The sequence below is a fragment of the Trichoplusia ni genome, chromosome 18, assembly GCF_003590095.1.
Source record: "Trichoplusia ni isolate ovarian cell line Hi5 chromosome 18, tn1, whole genome shotgun sequence".
In the NCBI taxonomy this organism is placed as follows: Eukaryota; Metazoa; Arthropoda; class Insecta; order Lepidoptera; family Noctuidae; genus Trichoplusia; species Trichoplusia ni.
The window spans coordinates 841,185-858,371 of record NC_039495.1 but is presented as its reverse complement, the minus strand read 5'-3'; the positions used below and the strand labels follow the sequence as shown (position 1 = coordinate 858,371).

The window sequence follows — 17,187 nt, the reverse complement described above, 5'->3', positions numbered from 1 at the left end:
GACTCAGGATTTTTAAAGAGCTTTAATGAAATCATCTTGGTAATGGAGAGCCTTCAAGCGGCATTCTGAAACCAGAGAAATTGTATTGTATAGGAATTTCCTCTTGAGATTTTTTACTAATTCGAACTTCCTTGTCATTAATTTCTTAGAATAAAGTCAAATTGTTGCTTTTTACGAAGTATCCTGAGCTAAATAAACTCCTATCACGCTATGGAATAACCTGATTTTCAGTTGTTTAAAGAAGTGGTTTTCATAAATGGGTTTTAGAATAGCGAAGCATTCACATCTGATCTTTTTTTTCTTTTCATACTTTAAAGTTTTGTTCATTGTGTTAGACTCACTTAGAACACATTCCTCAATCATTTCATTACTTCTAGTAGCAGTGAATTGCACACTTCTACTGACGCTTTTCGTAACTCATTCTTTTCCACGATTCGCTCAAAACCTCAACGCTTTTACAGATCGATACCAGGCTAGTAGGACACTTTAGGAGCGCAGTTTAAGCGCCCCCTCCCCTGCTTATTGGCAATTCTTATTCAAATACGGGCCGGCGGCGTAATCCGCGTGACATACTGGGCTATCTGTGTGTCCGTTTTTTCCTTATTTATCGCCGTCCCGCCCGGGGCAGGTCCATTTCTCTCTGTCGTACTTATCCGGAGATCTGACGGCGAACTGACGCTTCTTAGCTGCTTCTGCTTGCCTGGTAGTTTAATACACGATAAATATGTGGTTAGAGTGATTTATGTGTATGTCAATAAAAAGACAGACGAGGCCTTTGTTGGTTTTGTTATGAATGAGGAGAATGCTACTGCTGAATTCGTATCGCGTTAAAAGTAATTTATTTTAGAGAAGAAAAATGCCACCTAGACATAAACATCACAAACGCGGAGACCAAACGAAACAAATACAAGCTACATTGCGTCCCGAGCGCACTAGAAGCCGCTTAAAACTTTACGAAACATTTCCAGACGAGTGTGGAAAACATTTTTCTTGGCTAGGTTTCGGAGATGCACACATAATCCTAGACGTAGCGAAATGAAATCATTTCATAAATATATTGTGCACTACTGACATGCATAATGTAAATTGTATGAATTTATTCATAAACTGAGATATATTTACATCTTATTGGCCCGATGTAAGCCGATTTAGGTTTACATGGTAAAGGCCAGCGTATAAATGAGCCTAAGCCTCTCCTATAAAAACTGTAAGTTCTAACTTAATTGTGCTACTTAGATACAGTAATCACGTTCTATGAAAACTAACGGCAGGTTAATATCCACCATACGCGCGGGCCACATCAATCTCTATGTAGCCTTTGCCAATACAATGTGTTCTCATTTTTTAAGCAGACGTGCCTACGGCGCGCGATAAACCGTGCGGAATATCCTTTTAATATAATACGCGTCAAAAATAAAAATAAGCCTCACCGTGGCGCCCCGGCTGTCCGCGCGTGTGCCGCCACTGTATTAATGTCGTTACCTACCAAAATGTATTATAGTCTGCAGCGGTTGTATGGAATCCTGGTAATAACATTTTCGAGAAAATTCTATATTTATATGTTGTTATAATGTAATAACTATTACCAATCTGGAATTCCTTGAATTTAAAATGAGGCAAAAATCGTTTATCGGTGTTTCTGGGTGTTTTGAAATTATGTCATAGGAAAAATCTCCATTCAAAATCAATTTGAATAGCTTTATTCGACACTTTCATCGTGAGATTTCAGATATATATTGATCGACACAGCATCAGCAGGTATATTTACTTACTTTATCGTGTAGCGGAGGTGTTTCAACGGTAATTTGTTCCCCTACAATTTAGCGATTACAGTAAGCTCCATGTATTTGGACGTGAGCCAATTGCTATTTGCCGGGCACAGTTCCAATTCCACGGCAGTTACGAATCTTTACTTAACGATTAAACAATACCTGGGTTCGAACTCGAGACTAGACGGCGCGCAATGGATGCCCCTAATAAGTTTGTGTTGGAACAAAACGAATTAGCTTTGTTTTGTGTTTTAGATAAAATAAATGTTTTTCTTTTTCATTCAATATACAACACTCAATAGACAAATAACTAACACATGTTTTCTGCTATGGAATGTAACAATTATTCTTAGTCAAAATACTTATGCTGAGAATAGTTCCTAATCAGTACATTCAGATTTGACCGTTTGATTGTAAGAGAGAGGTGTTTCTATAATGATGTCATCAATGAGTCCCAGCACTCTTCTATTGGGTAGGAGTCATCTCGTGCAGCTCCGGTAGCAGGCTGTTGAGTTGAGTTGCTACTTTTCAAACGGAGGAATCAATACCTTTGTATGTTGCACAGTGGTAGCTATCGCAAATAAATACGTCAATTAATTAATGAAACATAATAAACATACAATTTAAATTTTGAATGGTGTAGTACCATTGTGACACGCATTTGTACATCTCGTGCTGGGTAAATTGTGAAAAACTTTCCAGTCTTACGAATTACCATGTAAATGTTTAAAATGAGCAAGATATTTAACTAGCATTTTTCTTATTATTATAAAAAACACATCGTTATAATAAAATGTTATGCAAAAAGGACGCATTCCCCAGGACTCATCCCAAGTACTCTGTTAATATTGTAAATATTTGTTCGGCAAAAATGTCGATAAATATTGACTTGCGGGACACTCTCAGCGATAGCCGCGAGGGGATGCGCAGCGGTACTACCAGTAGGACATAATGTATAAATATGTTGGTGGCTTTACCAATCAAGCCTTGTTGCTGACGTCGACGGGAGTACGAAGGCAGTTTGGAATCATACAGGGCCGTGTGTTTCTGGACCTATATTGATCTGTTGCTCGTTGCTCGCATGCATCGACTTATGCAGACTATCGCTACATCATATACATACACGCTTCGTACATACTTCGCGATCTTATAGTAAACATAGCTGTAACCTATATTTCGCGTTCTGATATCGCTAACTATTACTCGAAGTATGTAGAAAAAAAGCAAAATTAATCAAGCCTTCTTAGAACGTTCGTAGGGCAACCCGAGTGTGGCTGAGAGTGGAGTAGGCACCTAACTTTAATTAGGCTCATACGAGCCATTTATTTCTACGTAGCCGGGCTCTAGCTTATTGCCAGTAAAGATCAAAGCCTTAGGTAATCTTGCTGCTACTACTTTATCCTCGTCCGTAAATCTTTTCAACTAAGTCCTAATAAGACCACTGTGATGCTAATCTAAGAGAATAATATTGTAATCCGCGTCGGGAAGGTGAGATATAACTTGTTTATATCGCCCAACAACATGTATATTACACTGGAATATGTACATACCGAACGGATTGCGAGTGGCGATAAAAGGAGCTCATATGTAGATTTTATTGATGCGATATCTCGATAGGATCCTTTACAAGAGACCCCTATATGTGTTGGGCTTCCTTCGGAGCATAAAATAAGTTTTTACTGCCGCACCACTTGCTAAGTTTCGGTCTTTGGGATTTACGAAAAATCTGTGTCCTGAAACCTTTTGCGTAACATGTGTCAGCGGTTATTACAACAGAAATGTCTGTCAAATGAAACGGGCTCGCTGAGTACGCTGAGTGCAGTCTCATTAAGTTTTCAAACGTATGTCTAATTGCTAAAATCATTAAACCGAACCAAACTGAAATAGAGAGTGACTCTTACTCTTTGTAGCTACAGCAGTGACCAGCACTTTGGAATCGAATACGACACTGCAGCTATCTACTAAATATTAGAAGTTTTCTAAATTCTCTTCAGCAACAATGATATTAATAGGTGTGTTTGTCGCAGGCGATAGTGCTGCCGCCGCTGGCTCGCTGGCCGTACGAGAACGGGTTCACGTTCACCACGTGGTTCCGCCTCGACCCCATCAACTCCGTCAACATTGAGCGGGAGAAGCCATATCTATACTGGTAACTATACGGGTGCTTTTCTTACTGCATATATGTATAATATGACCTGGGATCCTACCTCAACATTTACAATTTAAATGATAAAAGTAGTGGAAGCGCAATAGCACACTACACTGCCTAAAGCGGCGTCATTGTTTTACCTGTGCTCTACTGCCTTAATAAAGCTGATAAAATCGTTTCTTCTGTCGAATCGCACTTCACTGAATTTTAACAGGAATTTGTTTAATTAATTGTACATTTCGTGAAATGCATCCAGTTAGGTAGTGAACTTCTGCTAAATTCCTGCAACGTTCACTGAAACCACTTAGCGTAGAGTATACTCAAGCATATTCCATTCTTTCCTCGTTGTACTCTCACAAAAACAAAATATTTTAAATGTCTGCTACTTAAATATTGTAAGCTTAAATACTTGCGACTGTATCTTGCTGTTTCGAATAAAATAAAAAGGAAACATTTATGAAAGTTATGCCGCAGTTTTTACAGTTTCATAAAAGTTGTTTTTTCCCTTTTCTTTTTAAAGGCTCCTACTTGAACCCTTAAAATGATGAAATAAATATATGTACTAACATTAATACAGTTACTGGTTCATGATTCAGTTCACAAAGAGCTATATCGAGTCAATTTGTACTAAAAGCGGTATGGGAGCGCAAACTGTATTCCGTAAATCGCGTGCGGCCGCAGACCGCGGTTGCACCTGCGATCCCAACTTTTCATTTGGTTTGAGTAGAGCTCGGACGTTTCAAGTGTAGCTCCGGCTGTGCCTGCTAGCCTGGTACTAAGCTAAATCATTTTGCGTTTGTGTTTGAGGAAAATTGAATTGCGAGTTCACTTCTCACATGTCTGCCGGCTGCAAGATCGTGATATGCATTACACATGTGGCTTATTCATGACGCTGCATCGTATTTAACGTCATGCTGTGCTTCAGGAATTATTATGTAGCCTGAGGTTCTAAATAAGGCTGTAATCTTGTTTAATTAAATATACTGCCTAGTTTCTTTTCTCTCGTTTATTCTGGGCATTCAATCGCTTTATTGTCGAAATCAATGTGATAGAAAATGTAGTGTTAAACAAATTCAATTATTTTCGTAGCTTCAAGACGAGTAAAGGCGTGGGCTATACGGCGCACTTCGTCGGCAACTGTCTCGTGCTCACGTCAATGAAGGTGCGAGGCAAAGGGTTCCAGCACTGTGTCAAATACGAATTTCAACCTAGAAGGTAAGGAATGTGGTCACAATAAGGTCTAGCTTTGCTTAGCAATTGATTTCTATAATTGCGGACGCTTATGATAATTTGAAGAGTCCTAAAAATTCCAGTGCGTACAGAGCTTAATAAATACATATAAATGTTCTCGGCAATAATCATCGAAAGTACCAAACCTTACGTACAAATAATTAAACATTTGATGGATATTATTCTAACGTTAATGTATTTCAAAGGAGAATTTAATCGTGGTTTATTTAATTAACATAAAGTTTCCAGTAATGTTTATGAAATGCTTATTCGAATAATGTTTTATAATGTTTGCTTTAAATTTTAATTCTAACTTTCCCGCATATTTAATGCATAAAGTTGTATAGGTACTCATTCCCCGTGAACTCTTCTAACATTTAAAACTTTGTTCGGAACACTAAATCAGGGCAGTGAAAAATTTCCAGCGGAATAAACAAACTTGTCTGTGTAGTCAGTTTATGACGACGGTCGACTGTTGTGCTAAACTTTGCTTCAACATGATCCTGGTAATTTTATTTCATCACGTGACTGCGAGTTCGGCTTTTACAAGTTATTAGCGGCGAGCAGGTCGCACCAACAGTTTTGCGACTATTGAATCAGTTCAACTCATGTAAATGATTTTCAACCGTTGTTGTTTGTGCTCAGCGAGATAATACTCTCCATTTTAAACCTTTTCAGCTGTTAAATACCATCCAATTGATATTCTTTTTCGAGGGAGCGATTTCGTTGTACACAACACAAATTAAATAAAAAAAATGTATTACAGAATTTCAACTTATAACATATTTTGTGCAGGTGGTACGCGATAGCAGTGGTGTACATATACAACAGATGGACCAAGTCCGAGATCAAATGCCTGGTGAACGGGCAGCTCGCCTCCAGCACCGAGATGGCTTGGTTCGTCTCCACGAACGACGTGAGTACCTCTGACTATTATACGAACATAAGCAACGATGTCTTCTTCCTAATAAATAATCGATGCTACGGTTATTGGAGTTTGTCGTGTGTAAAAATATTCACTTTGTAGCTTGATGGATACATCAAAGAATTTTCTCGACAACTTGAAGGTCGTATCTCTCTAATATTTTTATGTTACCTCTTCTACAAGAATGTTCTACACAATATCTCAAGGGATTATGAGGAGGAGTTTATAATTAAATTGGAATAAACTTCTAATCCAGTGCCATTTGATCGCGGATTCAAAATTACGTTAGCTTTATATTAAATACGAATACATGGTAGAGACACTGAACCATACGTCGTAGTAGTAACAAGTAAATATTTAATAGTTAGTTATTTTAATAATTCCCGTAATCTGCCTTCCTGTGGTAGAATGGTACTCCTTAATCCAGCCTCAAGTACCAGGCTCTCATAACTCTATAGGAGCTTAACATAATACATTCGGTTATCTACGGCGAACACCCCCTCTGCGACAACTTGTGCGTTCGACTCGTCACGTACGTGTCGTTAGCAGCAATTTATTACAAGTAATGCTATGCAAATTCCTTTAGATGTACGTGGACTTCATAGTATAACAAGTTTTAAAAGTCGAAAGTTTTTAGAGATACACTAACAAAATCAAATATGCCGTAAACATAAAAGTAACGACCAATTTTTTGAATGGAACCTAAAGCAAAAACACTCAAACTAATAACATAATGATTGATTCATGAAACATATTTATTGAACGCAACGGCGAGCTTAAATGCATGTTGTTATTATTGAAAATTTTAAATGAGCTCTCATTGTTTCAACATCATCTATCAATCCTTTCACGTGCCTGTTCGTTGTGCATTAATAAATTGCGTGCACTTTAAAGCCGCTTTAATAATCCCATTGTACATGTTCACTCTTTTAAATTATCCGAAGATAATAAGTTTAATCGCCATATGCACTTCATTATAGTAGCTCCATACATTTCTGCGGTCCTAGTATTTCTGGCAGGATTAAGTTGGCGTTAGTGACGCTAGTTCATGCATGCACTATGAATATTCAGGACGGGCCGGACGTGGTCACGCATAGTTGTGCAAAATGAACGTGTCTAGTGGTATGAAGACACAAAGTAATTATTTGGGACAGTGATGTACGATCCTCTGTGTGCACGCCGACATCGCTATTGATCGCCTTGTTTGTATACTGTTCCTCTCATGGTTTTGTGCATTAATCCCTATTTACTTAAGAGAAAAGAATTTAGGGATTATCTCATATTCAAAACGTCTTTCCACCCAATTTATTTGTATCTACTACTGTTTCAAACACTATTACAGACGTTTGTGAAAATAAACTATAGCTATATATAGCGTACTATCAACCCTAAAACATAAGCAAAATAACATAAACGTTTACCAATGTTTTGGAAACGTAAGCTCAAATTCCCGCACGTGTAGCTTAAAAATACCATTAGTGACTAAACACTAGACCGTTTTAGCCGTAAATGGGAATTTACATGACATTACTGTGCACTGAAACGGGGATAACGCGCCGTGTGCGACGGCCCTAACGACGGGACTTGGCGGCTAAACCCGGGTCAAACTGTTCCAGCACCTCTTACCTAACGTTACCTAGGTCCCGACTTGTTCGTAAGCGCACCTAGCTTTGTCTGAGTTTAGTGTAAGCATGCTTCATTTACTGTAACTTTACAGCCCAACGTTTTAGAAAGACGTTAAGGAAAAGTAGATAAATTATTTCGTTTATAATGAAAAATTCTTTAACAAACATATCTGAAGAGCACTTTTAAATGTAAGTAATACGTACCTACATACATTTAAGTAATCTCAGCCAGCATTTATTCATCATTGAATTAACTCAGTCGGATCTCAGTTTAGGAATGTTATTTTCAAACAAAATTGTAATTGCTTGAATGTTCAGCGTCTATGATCCAAACACCTAAAACTAATTTAATTTGAAAATTCTTCTAAACCTATTAAATCCTAACAAGCGTTGCGAACACCTTTTAAAATCCTATTTAGTTTATTCCTTTGATAATAACGTTTGGAATATAATAAAGCAATTAACTTTCATTGCTGGCTAGTGGCTCGCCTCAGGGACTAACCGTTTTATTTTATATCATTACACTCAGGTTTCATAAAAGTAATTAATAGGCCTGTCTCTTGATAGTACTTATAATATAGTACATTAATTTACTATTGAACTGACGTTTCCTTGTTTTAAGGTATTTTTTCTGATTACGCCTAATTTTATATCCATCTCATGTTTCTGCTTGATCAACGCCAATACTTGATAATAATAATCCGGGATCTATTTTACTTTTGAAGTAGTGTGTCACAATAAAACTTATCGTTCTTTATTTTAGGAGTGTTTTGAGTTGCCCGTTTCCTCTTTATATCCATTTACATGTGTATTAAGTCAAGGGTCAGTGAATAATGTAAAAGTTTTTATGTTTAGCTCTGAAGTTCATGACCTAAGGGCAAACAGCCCTTAGCCCTCGAGCTGTAGGCGTCAATGATCTTCTAAATGTCAAGAGGATCTGTTGTAATTATTTAAGGAGTATCGTATTACGCGACCTTTTGTTGTTTAAATACTCGTTTATTTGTCGCCGATTATTTATTGCAAAGCCTTTAAAATGAAATTGGAACCGCTTAGCAACTGAAATCGTTGCAGGGTTAAGACAAACGGGCACTGGGGATGTTTCACTGCCCTAAATATAAAACAAATACTTTGGAAGAGTTTATTTTTCATTTTTATGGAGAAACTTAGCCGCGAGCGTCTAATATCACACCCCTCTGCTTGTGAACGGTAATAGGAAATTCGTTTACGAATAAATTTTCTTCATAATTTTAGCCTTTTGCTTAAATGTCACTTAACGTGACCTTTTTCGCAATTTTATTACTTTTACAGATTTATTTTATAAAATGTATTTATTGTCAAAGTCAAATTTAAATTTTGATTGTTTACGTCGTTGCAAATAAATAAATCTAATCGATTAAAAGATTCGAATAAAGTTATTCTTTCTTTGAACCCAACAATAAGGCCAAAAAGACTTGAATCAAAATATTACGGTGAGGCTTTTAATAGGTGATGTTTGTCTCCAGCCCTTCGACAAGTGCTACATCGGCGCGACGGCGGAGCTGGACGAGGAGCGCGTGTTCTGCGGGCAGATGGCCGCCATCTATCTGTTCGGAGAGGCGCTCACCACGCACCAGATCTGCGCCATGCACAGGCTCGGGCCCGGATATAAGGTACCCCATAAACACACACTTATTACTAGACATAAGAATTATTAAACTGATCAGAAGTGATATATTAGAATCAAATTATTTTAAAACATGTTTTTGCAATTCCAGTATTATCCTAAGATTAATACTGTTGTTGATAAGAATGTGATTTTTTTAAACTTAACATGTGAAAATTTTGTTTCTTGCTTACCATGGAAACAGAGTCAATTCCGTTTCGACAACGAATGCAACATCAGTTTGCCGGAGAATCATAAAAGGGTGAGCGAGATTACCGCTCCCAAGCTTGACAACGCTGATGCCCCCAATCCCGATCCCGAAACCATTCCCCAAACCCCCGAGATACAGGCGCCCGACGAAGAAAAGCCCCCTCCTGAGGAAGAGACCAAGGCTGCAGACCCTGAAGAAGCATGTGTAGTAGTGAAGGAAGACGCGACTCCCCGCGGGCGGCGCTTGGCCGACGAGGCGCGCGAAGTGGCCGCCGCGCATGCCTCCATGCTCGTAGATATTGAAGCATGCAAGCGTGTAAGCATGTCGCGCCGCTTGCCTTATATTCAGTTTTTATTTTGTTTTGTCCCGCTTGTGTGTATATTTGTTATGTAAGCCAACTGGTTCACTGAGCACATTTTGTATAAATCACTGTGTAATGTCCGTTTGGTGTTCATGTGTGGTGCCAGGGTCAGTTTCGTTTCGACGCCGAGTGTCACACTCCGCTGCCGTCCGGCGACGTCCGCGCCGACCGCTACGGCGACCTCATTCACGATCCGATGCAGAATGTTCATGACGTAAGACGGATGACTTGATGGATGGATTTTGGGCGGGTTACATCTTGTTTGGAAAAGGATTTCGGGATCTTCACTCTCTATAACTCAAATTGATGAAACCGCATGAAACTTAAATTTATCTAACATTCATATTAAGGGTACATTATTTAATCAAAACAAAAAAAAATCGGTCAACAGAGGATTCCGTACAACTGAGACGAAGAATACCAAATTTTAAACTTGAAATTGTTCACGCATCGAATTTTTGACCGTAAACCGTTGCCTTACCTCGATTTCGTCAGTTGTTATAACAGCAAAGTTATACATCATCTGTTGTGAGTTTCCTATCACACCTGGGTACAGAATCCTAAAAAATAGTCCTTTTAATTTTCTTGGACAACTTAAGCTTTAAAACCGTTTTTATAACTTGAATAAAATAAGACTGCTCAAAGTCCATTTACTATATAGTAAACAATATGATTCATAAATATAGTCAACATATTGGATTCGTCAGAAACATTTTAAACTCATTTGAAATTTAAAATCTTAGTTAAAATTTCTCGTTGAATTGCAATTTTAATCAAAATAATTTTCGTTTGAATATTTTTAACTGAACCTGAATTAAATTTCAAATAAATAACCTTTGCATGTTAACGACTTTGACAGGGTACTATTTAACATTAACTTTCTCTTAGTGGGATCTAACTAAATCCTCTAAATAACTACGTTACGACTTATAGAGCTGGGACTAACGTTAAGTTTTATATTAATTTATAGTTCCAAGGTTGTTCACAACTGTAACTAGCTTGGTCGATCGGGGTACAAACGAATCGGTTATATTGGTGATTTTACACAACCCGCTAAATGTACGCAAGGATTTAACTCAAAAGTTATTTATTGGTCCCGGATTGTAAAAGTTTCAGGTAACATTCAAGGCTTCTGTAATCCTAAGTAAATAGGGGTCCGGCTGTTTTGTACATCTCATATTTACTGATGTTGGACTGACATGCGCTTCACTTTGCGGTTTTTTTGTATTGAGGCTTTAAGGTTTTTTAAAGAATTTCGGACTAAGAATTCGTATATCAACAAATGCGGATAAGATGACCATCTACTTATTATATTAATGTTGTTGCATATATTATTACAACTAGCTATGGGGCCGAACTTTCAGTATGTACAATACTTTATGTTTAACATTCTGGATTATCCCCAAATTAGACATCTATCTATAAGTAAAGGGTTGAAAACCCCAGAAAATGGATAGTTTGGAATGTACCGTAGTACCAGGACCGCAGCGCACCGCAGGAGCCTCGGCCGAGGGACAACAACAAACAGTGGGGGCGGCCGGCCGGTCAAGTTTCACGTCCGACACAAGTCGTAACGCAAGTTTGGGACTCTCACCGCGCCGTGAACACGAGCCCGACCTATTTGATACGTCTCGTAATGGCCGCCCTCTCTTGCGGTTTCATTATAATTCGACTTGAGGAAATCTTCTCGTACAGTTTGAGAGCGAATTAGTGAAAGGCGAATAGGTACAAGTAATTTATAGTTGTACTCTCGAGAATTTTCCAGGTTTACTGGGGCTCGGATCGTTTACGGTCTTTGAGTACATTTCTGTGAAAGTTACTTACGGCAGAATCTGATCCCGCCTATGTACGTGGTCTTAATAAACTTGACTTGTTATAGTTGATTAGAAAAGTCGGTATAAGGACAACTAGACATCAGTTATCGCTCGGTGGCATAATAATTCTGCGTACGCTGCTGTTGGAAAACAAAAGCAATCACGACCTAAAAACCTGCTGACATTGTGATTCCTTGTTCATAAAACCGAAATTACCGCACAAGACGGCAATTTTATCAAATTTTCCCTCAACGATATTATTCAACGCAAAGTTGTGTGTAAAAGAAAAAAACTGGAGTGTTACCGCCACCACTGAAATGCAATTAAAACTTTCCTAATTGATTTTTTTATTAATTATGACGGAGTTACGGATAATAATGAGTTTGGATAGCTTCTCCGTCGCTCGGTCTTCACGTACTAATTTGACTAATATTCACGCGTCTGTCACACGGCTCCGGAAGTACTAGCTTCATGAATATTTTACGCGATCTCATTTCGTTTTTTGTTTAATATTAGTTATACGTTTTTAGATATATTTGTTGAGCTTGCTACTTCGAAGGGAAAGTAGGCTTGAAATAATTTGAATTATTTAACAAATTCGTGTACCAGGGCCACATATTTGCGCAGGGTTCGTAAGTTCAGTTTCAGGCAGCAGTTTATTGGGCAGTACCTTTGTACCGTCTTGCGTCGCTTTACGAGCCGTACTGGGCCACATAACTTTTCTAGTGTGACGTCATAAAACAACTTGTGTAATGAGAATGTACTTGGTACGTAAATTTTAGGGGCACTAAAACGAATTTTATGTGCAATTTTGACGGTAGGTTGATTTTGAAAACCCTGCTCATAGTAAACAGACTTATTTTGAAGGTAGAGCTTTAAGTTTATGGCTGTGTTTGTTCCATACGTTTGTTTATATCGCTCATAGAGACAATACTATGAATAATACATCAGTCTCTTGTTTATGTCAAGTTAAATGAATTATGCTTTTAGGGAGGTGCTCCTGCAATTACATGTCGATTACTCATATACCTATTCAATGTTATATTTCAATTTCGGTTAGCTAATCGACATTTAAGTAAGTCAATAGATATTAAAATACGTAATGCTGACTCTACAAATCCAAAATAAAATACAGCTTCTCCAAACAACATTAATATTTCAATCATAACGTAAATTAATGTTTAATTTACTCGTCGAAATATTTTATGGCGCGCATTCGGCGTCCTTAATTAGGGAGATATTTAGCCCTCCCCATTGTTTTTCTTAATTCGTTGAAAGAAAATAATAAATTATTCTGGCGGCATCGTCCGGCTTAGTGGGACCTCATTAATACTGTATACATTAAGCCTCAGCTCTAATTTGGAGCTCATCAAATACTAGACGCGACCGATAACATTGGGATGAAACTCTGCAGACCATTTAATAGGATACAATTGTACTATTTACTTTGAGGGGTTTTTAATTCCAATCAATTATTTAATTTAAATGTGTTCTAATAAAGTTTAGAGTTCATCAAGATTTAGCTCTTATGTTTGCACATATATGTTTGTAAATTCAACAAGCATGCATATTTACACTTATTATAAAGTTTTGTGCTCTAGTTAATTTATGTTGCTTTAAAGTACTTCGTCTCTAGTAGATACCCCTTTGTACGTGGAGTACAGTAAGCGCATTAACTAAGTTTCTTCTCGCAGCCCTTGTTAGCCTGATGCGTGCATATTTGATAAGAAAGTGTTGTAAAACGATTTGGGTATGGTGATCTCCAAAGGAAATATAAAAAGGAGTACTTGCTTATTTTTTTACATTGCCTTTAGTTTACAATAATATATTTCAATCATAGTCAGTTCTTAGGTACTAGGTACTGTAGCTTGTTTCAAACGTATTTTCTTTTTTATACATAATCCATTTATCCGTCTATAAAGGTATGGGATAAGTCTTAAAGGACCCGTATCTAACGAATAATAAATGGCGACTTGGCGAGTATCTTTCTAGAGATTGTCATTTTTATAGCATTCGGGATTTGGCCCACCGAGCCTTAATAAATTATTATTTGATATCAGTGCCTGTACTATAAGCTGCTAGGGTAGGACAGCCACTTTAAGAGGTGAGACAGCGTACAAAGCTAAAAGTCCTTGGTCCGTACATAAGTAACATTTATACAAAATATGGTTTACATTTCTCAAATTTATGTGGACGACATTTCTTTTGAACAAGACGCGAGTCTTTAACTTAATTCATGTGATGAGCTATTTTTCAGCAATGGATTTCAATAAAAATAACTTACCTTCAAGCATTTCTGAGCTCCCAGAAGCATTATTTCTAGAATAAGTAAACATTCAATATCTTTTTGTTCCTCTATTTAAGGCATAGTTTTAATACACAGCCTGCTGGAAGCCTGTCGCCTTGTCTAGAACTTTTATTAAGGCGGAACTAACTTATGACGGAGTTACGGACACGGATGTAAAGTTTAAGTTCCATCTTTTGCGTCTAAATATATTGCTGGCTCGTGCCTCGTGGAACTACATTCACGCTGCATGAGGTGAAATTAATTTGTAACTATTCTGTTCATTTTAATACCTGGCTCAACAGACAAGACTAGTGAAAAATTTATATTGGGTGTTTAAGTTCCTTCTAAAAGCTTTCGTCAGATTTGCAGATCTTTTCCTTAAAAAAAAACATATGTAACGATAGATGTATGCCTTTATGATTCGATTGGTCTGTAAATAGTTCATAATAGGAGTTTTAGGTTTTCCTCATTTGTTATTGTTGTCCTACGTCATCAGATTTATACTTCGACATCACAATACGTGTAATCCGGAACATCTGCACCAATAAGGTTTTAATATCCCCATCTCTATCAATATCTCGCATGATTATTAATATTGGCAATTAATAGGAAACCCATCTGTTATTATCGTAACGGAATACCTAGGCCGAATTAATTACTCACATACATATTAACTACATATCCCTGACATGATAATCCTCGTACGCAATGTGGGTTACCGGTAACAGAATTAAATGCCCATTAGAATGAATTAATAATGTGAGGGAATTAAAGTCTCGTCGACTTTTTATTGAGCCTTTACTGAGATACAGTTAGATGCTCCTTAATTAATTACGAACTACAATATTATTCATTTCATCTCATGCTAAGGATAATTTATATTATTCATATTTTTGCCCGTTCATCACATAATTTGATTTACAAGAAGACAGTTACTAAATATAGACTGATTAAAGCTAAACATGTTATTATGGCACTATAATTAAACCCCTTTTGTCATAATTAGAACAGTTCCAGGTAATATTGATTCTGCTTATGACTGAAATGTTAATCGAGATCTTAACAGCTTCAATTAGATTAGATGTCCGATATAGGACTGTAATTACTTGTCAGATTGTGCCAATACAAACAGCATGTTCAATACGATCATTATTAAATTAACAGATCTGTTCACGATATTAAATCCAGTTAAGCTAATGCTAGCGAGTAGCTTGTGTTAAAGCTAGGTTAGCCTTAAACTAAAAAATGTTAAGATTCCAATCAAGTCCTCTGAGCGACCAAAACGATTTACAATTTATCATACCGCTTAGCTTTATAAGTACTAAATCTGTTATCTCCCTCCTCGATGAAGCATTTTCCAATTTTCGTTTCAAGACTATTATTATGCAATAGTTAGAAACATTCGAAGCTCGCGCTCGCCTGGTGTGGCGGCCGCGAGCCTCGCGCTCCATCACTGCATCTTAAAGTAAAACAATCTCCAGTAACGAGATGGGCCCGACATTGTTTCGCCTCGCCTTATGTATTTTAATATTAAATCGTTGCTGCGCGGCACTCGCAGAATTTACTTTAACTTACCAACTTGGTAAACACGGCTTTGTATGTTGTTTTTGTTGTTGTACTCCAACAACGAGGAGTTAGCTTCCAATAATACAATTTATCTGATTGTTTCTGCTTAGTTTAATTATATTTTGTCATTATACCACAAGTTTTTATGCCATTGTAGAGTTGTTATAAAATTTTACGACAGGAAATCTATGTATATTGGAGTGTCCATTACTACGTATTGTTGGATAAAAAATATGTACTTGAATGTGCTCAGAACTTAAAACAAAAAAAAAAAGATTCAAGTTCTGTACTGTCTACTTTTCTACTAAGACGGCGCAGTAAAAATAGAGTTGGTGCGTTCCATTTTACTCAACGCCTCAAAAACTGTTTTCAAACATGAACTTTATGAAAGAACGCTTCCACTGCACTTAAACTTCCTTACAAAGACATAATTCATGTTAACTAAGTCAAAGACACTCTGTTAAGTGTAAAACTTTTCACTCGCTACGTACCAGGATGTCATAAGTTGGCAAGTTATGCGATAAACCGGATACTGCAGCAGAAGTATGCAAGTTAAGTCATTGCACTAGTGGCTTAGTTTATCGCCTATGACGACAAGTTTATGGCTTTAGTATTAGGAGATTGGGACGAGAAGGCGATGTTCCCTTGTTCGTGTTACAAATTAGAACCGTCATTATTATGTACTGGATAGGTCGCTGTAACCCTGTAAAGTGTCATCTTGGTCTATTTCTCTTTGGATAAGTTCGGGCTAATCGAGAGGACCCAATGCTGCCTCAAGGTGTTAAGATGATTAAAAGTTTTGATTGAGGTCGTAATTTTAGAACAAACTTTAACCATGTTAGTGCTGTCTACCGTTAACAAGACAAATTACGTTTAATAGGTGCTCTCTAAAGAGAATCGAGTAGACGTTTTAACAAAAACCCAATATGACTGAATACAATACATTTCAGTAACTTAGTTCATCTTCAGTATTTTATAACTGTAGCATTTGTATTCATTTAAAAGACTAAAATTATTATAAAGGTAGCGGTGGTAAAATTTTCAAAGCTATAATACCGCTGTGAAATAAAAGAAAAGTTTAATTCTAGGAAGCACGTGCCGCTCTCTCAGATAGCACGAAATTACAATTTTCACGCGAAGGAGTCGCGAGCTAATAGAATGCTAAGAGAAAAATCTGAAAATCTCGCGCTTACCGTTTTACGCTGAACTTTTCATCTAAAATAAACCCTTACGTATGGCCGTCCATAATTACTGGAGCTACTATTAACAAAAAGATTGTCGCATTTTGTAAAAACATGGCTGTGCAAAGCATGTTCAAACAGTTTAACGACTCATCGTTAAATATTTAAATCACCATTAAAACATAAAGCCAAGCCAGTGACTTGTAAACACAACACACGTAATCTCATTACGCACACCAGGCGCCCAGAAAGTAGCGAAAGCTTAAGTGCACTCCCGCGGAGACGGTACTTAGATTAGCTCCGGTAATGCACGTCTGTGCTCTGTGCAAACTTTAACTCAGCCAGGATTCACTTTAGAGCGCCGCAACACCCGGAACCAATAGCACGTCCCGGCTTAAACCCTCTGACCGAGAAGTATTTTAAATTG

At 37.4% G+C, this 17,187-nt stretch overlaps 1 protein-coding gene across 7 annotated transcripts in view; it reads left to right on the top strand.

Annotated features, from left to right (window-relative positions):
- LOC113502961 (neurobeachin) overlaps nt 1-17,187 on the top strand; it is a 363,451-nt gene that overhangs the window by 184,994 nt on the left and 161,270 nt on the right. For all 7 annotated transcript variants that reach the window (XM_026884732.1, XM_026884730.1, XM_026884728.1 and 4 more), the window contains exons 6-10: nt 3,797-3,918; nt 5,008-5,133; nt 5,944-6,064; nt 9,201-9,347; nt 9,546-9,866. In XM_026884732.1, coding sequence (XP_026740533.1) covers nt 3,797-3,918; nt 5,008-5,133; nt 5,944-6,064; nt 9,201-9,347; nt 9,546-9,866 — 837 coding nt within the window. The remainder of the gene's footprint in view (nt 1-3,796; nt 3,919-5,007; nt 5,134-5,943; nt 6,065-9,200; nt 9,348-9,545; nt 9,867-17,187) is intronic.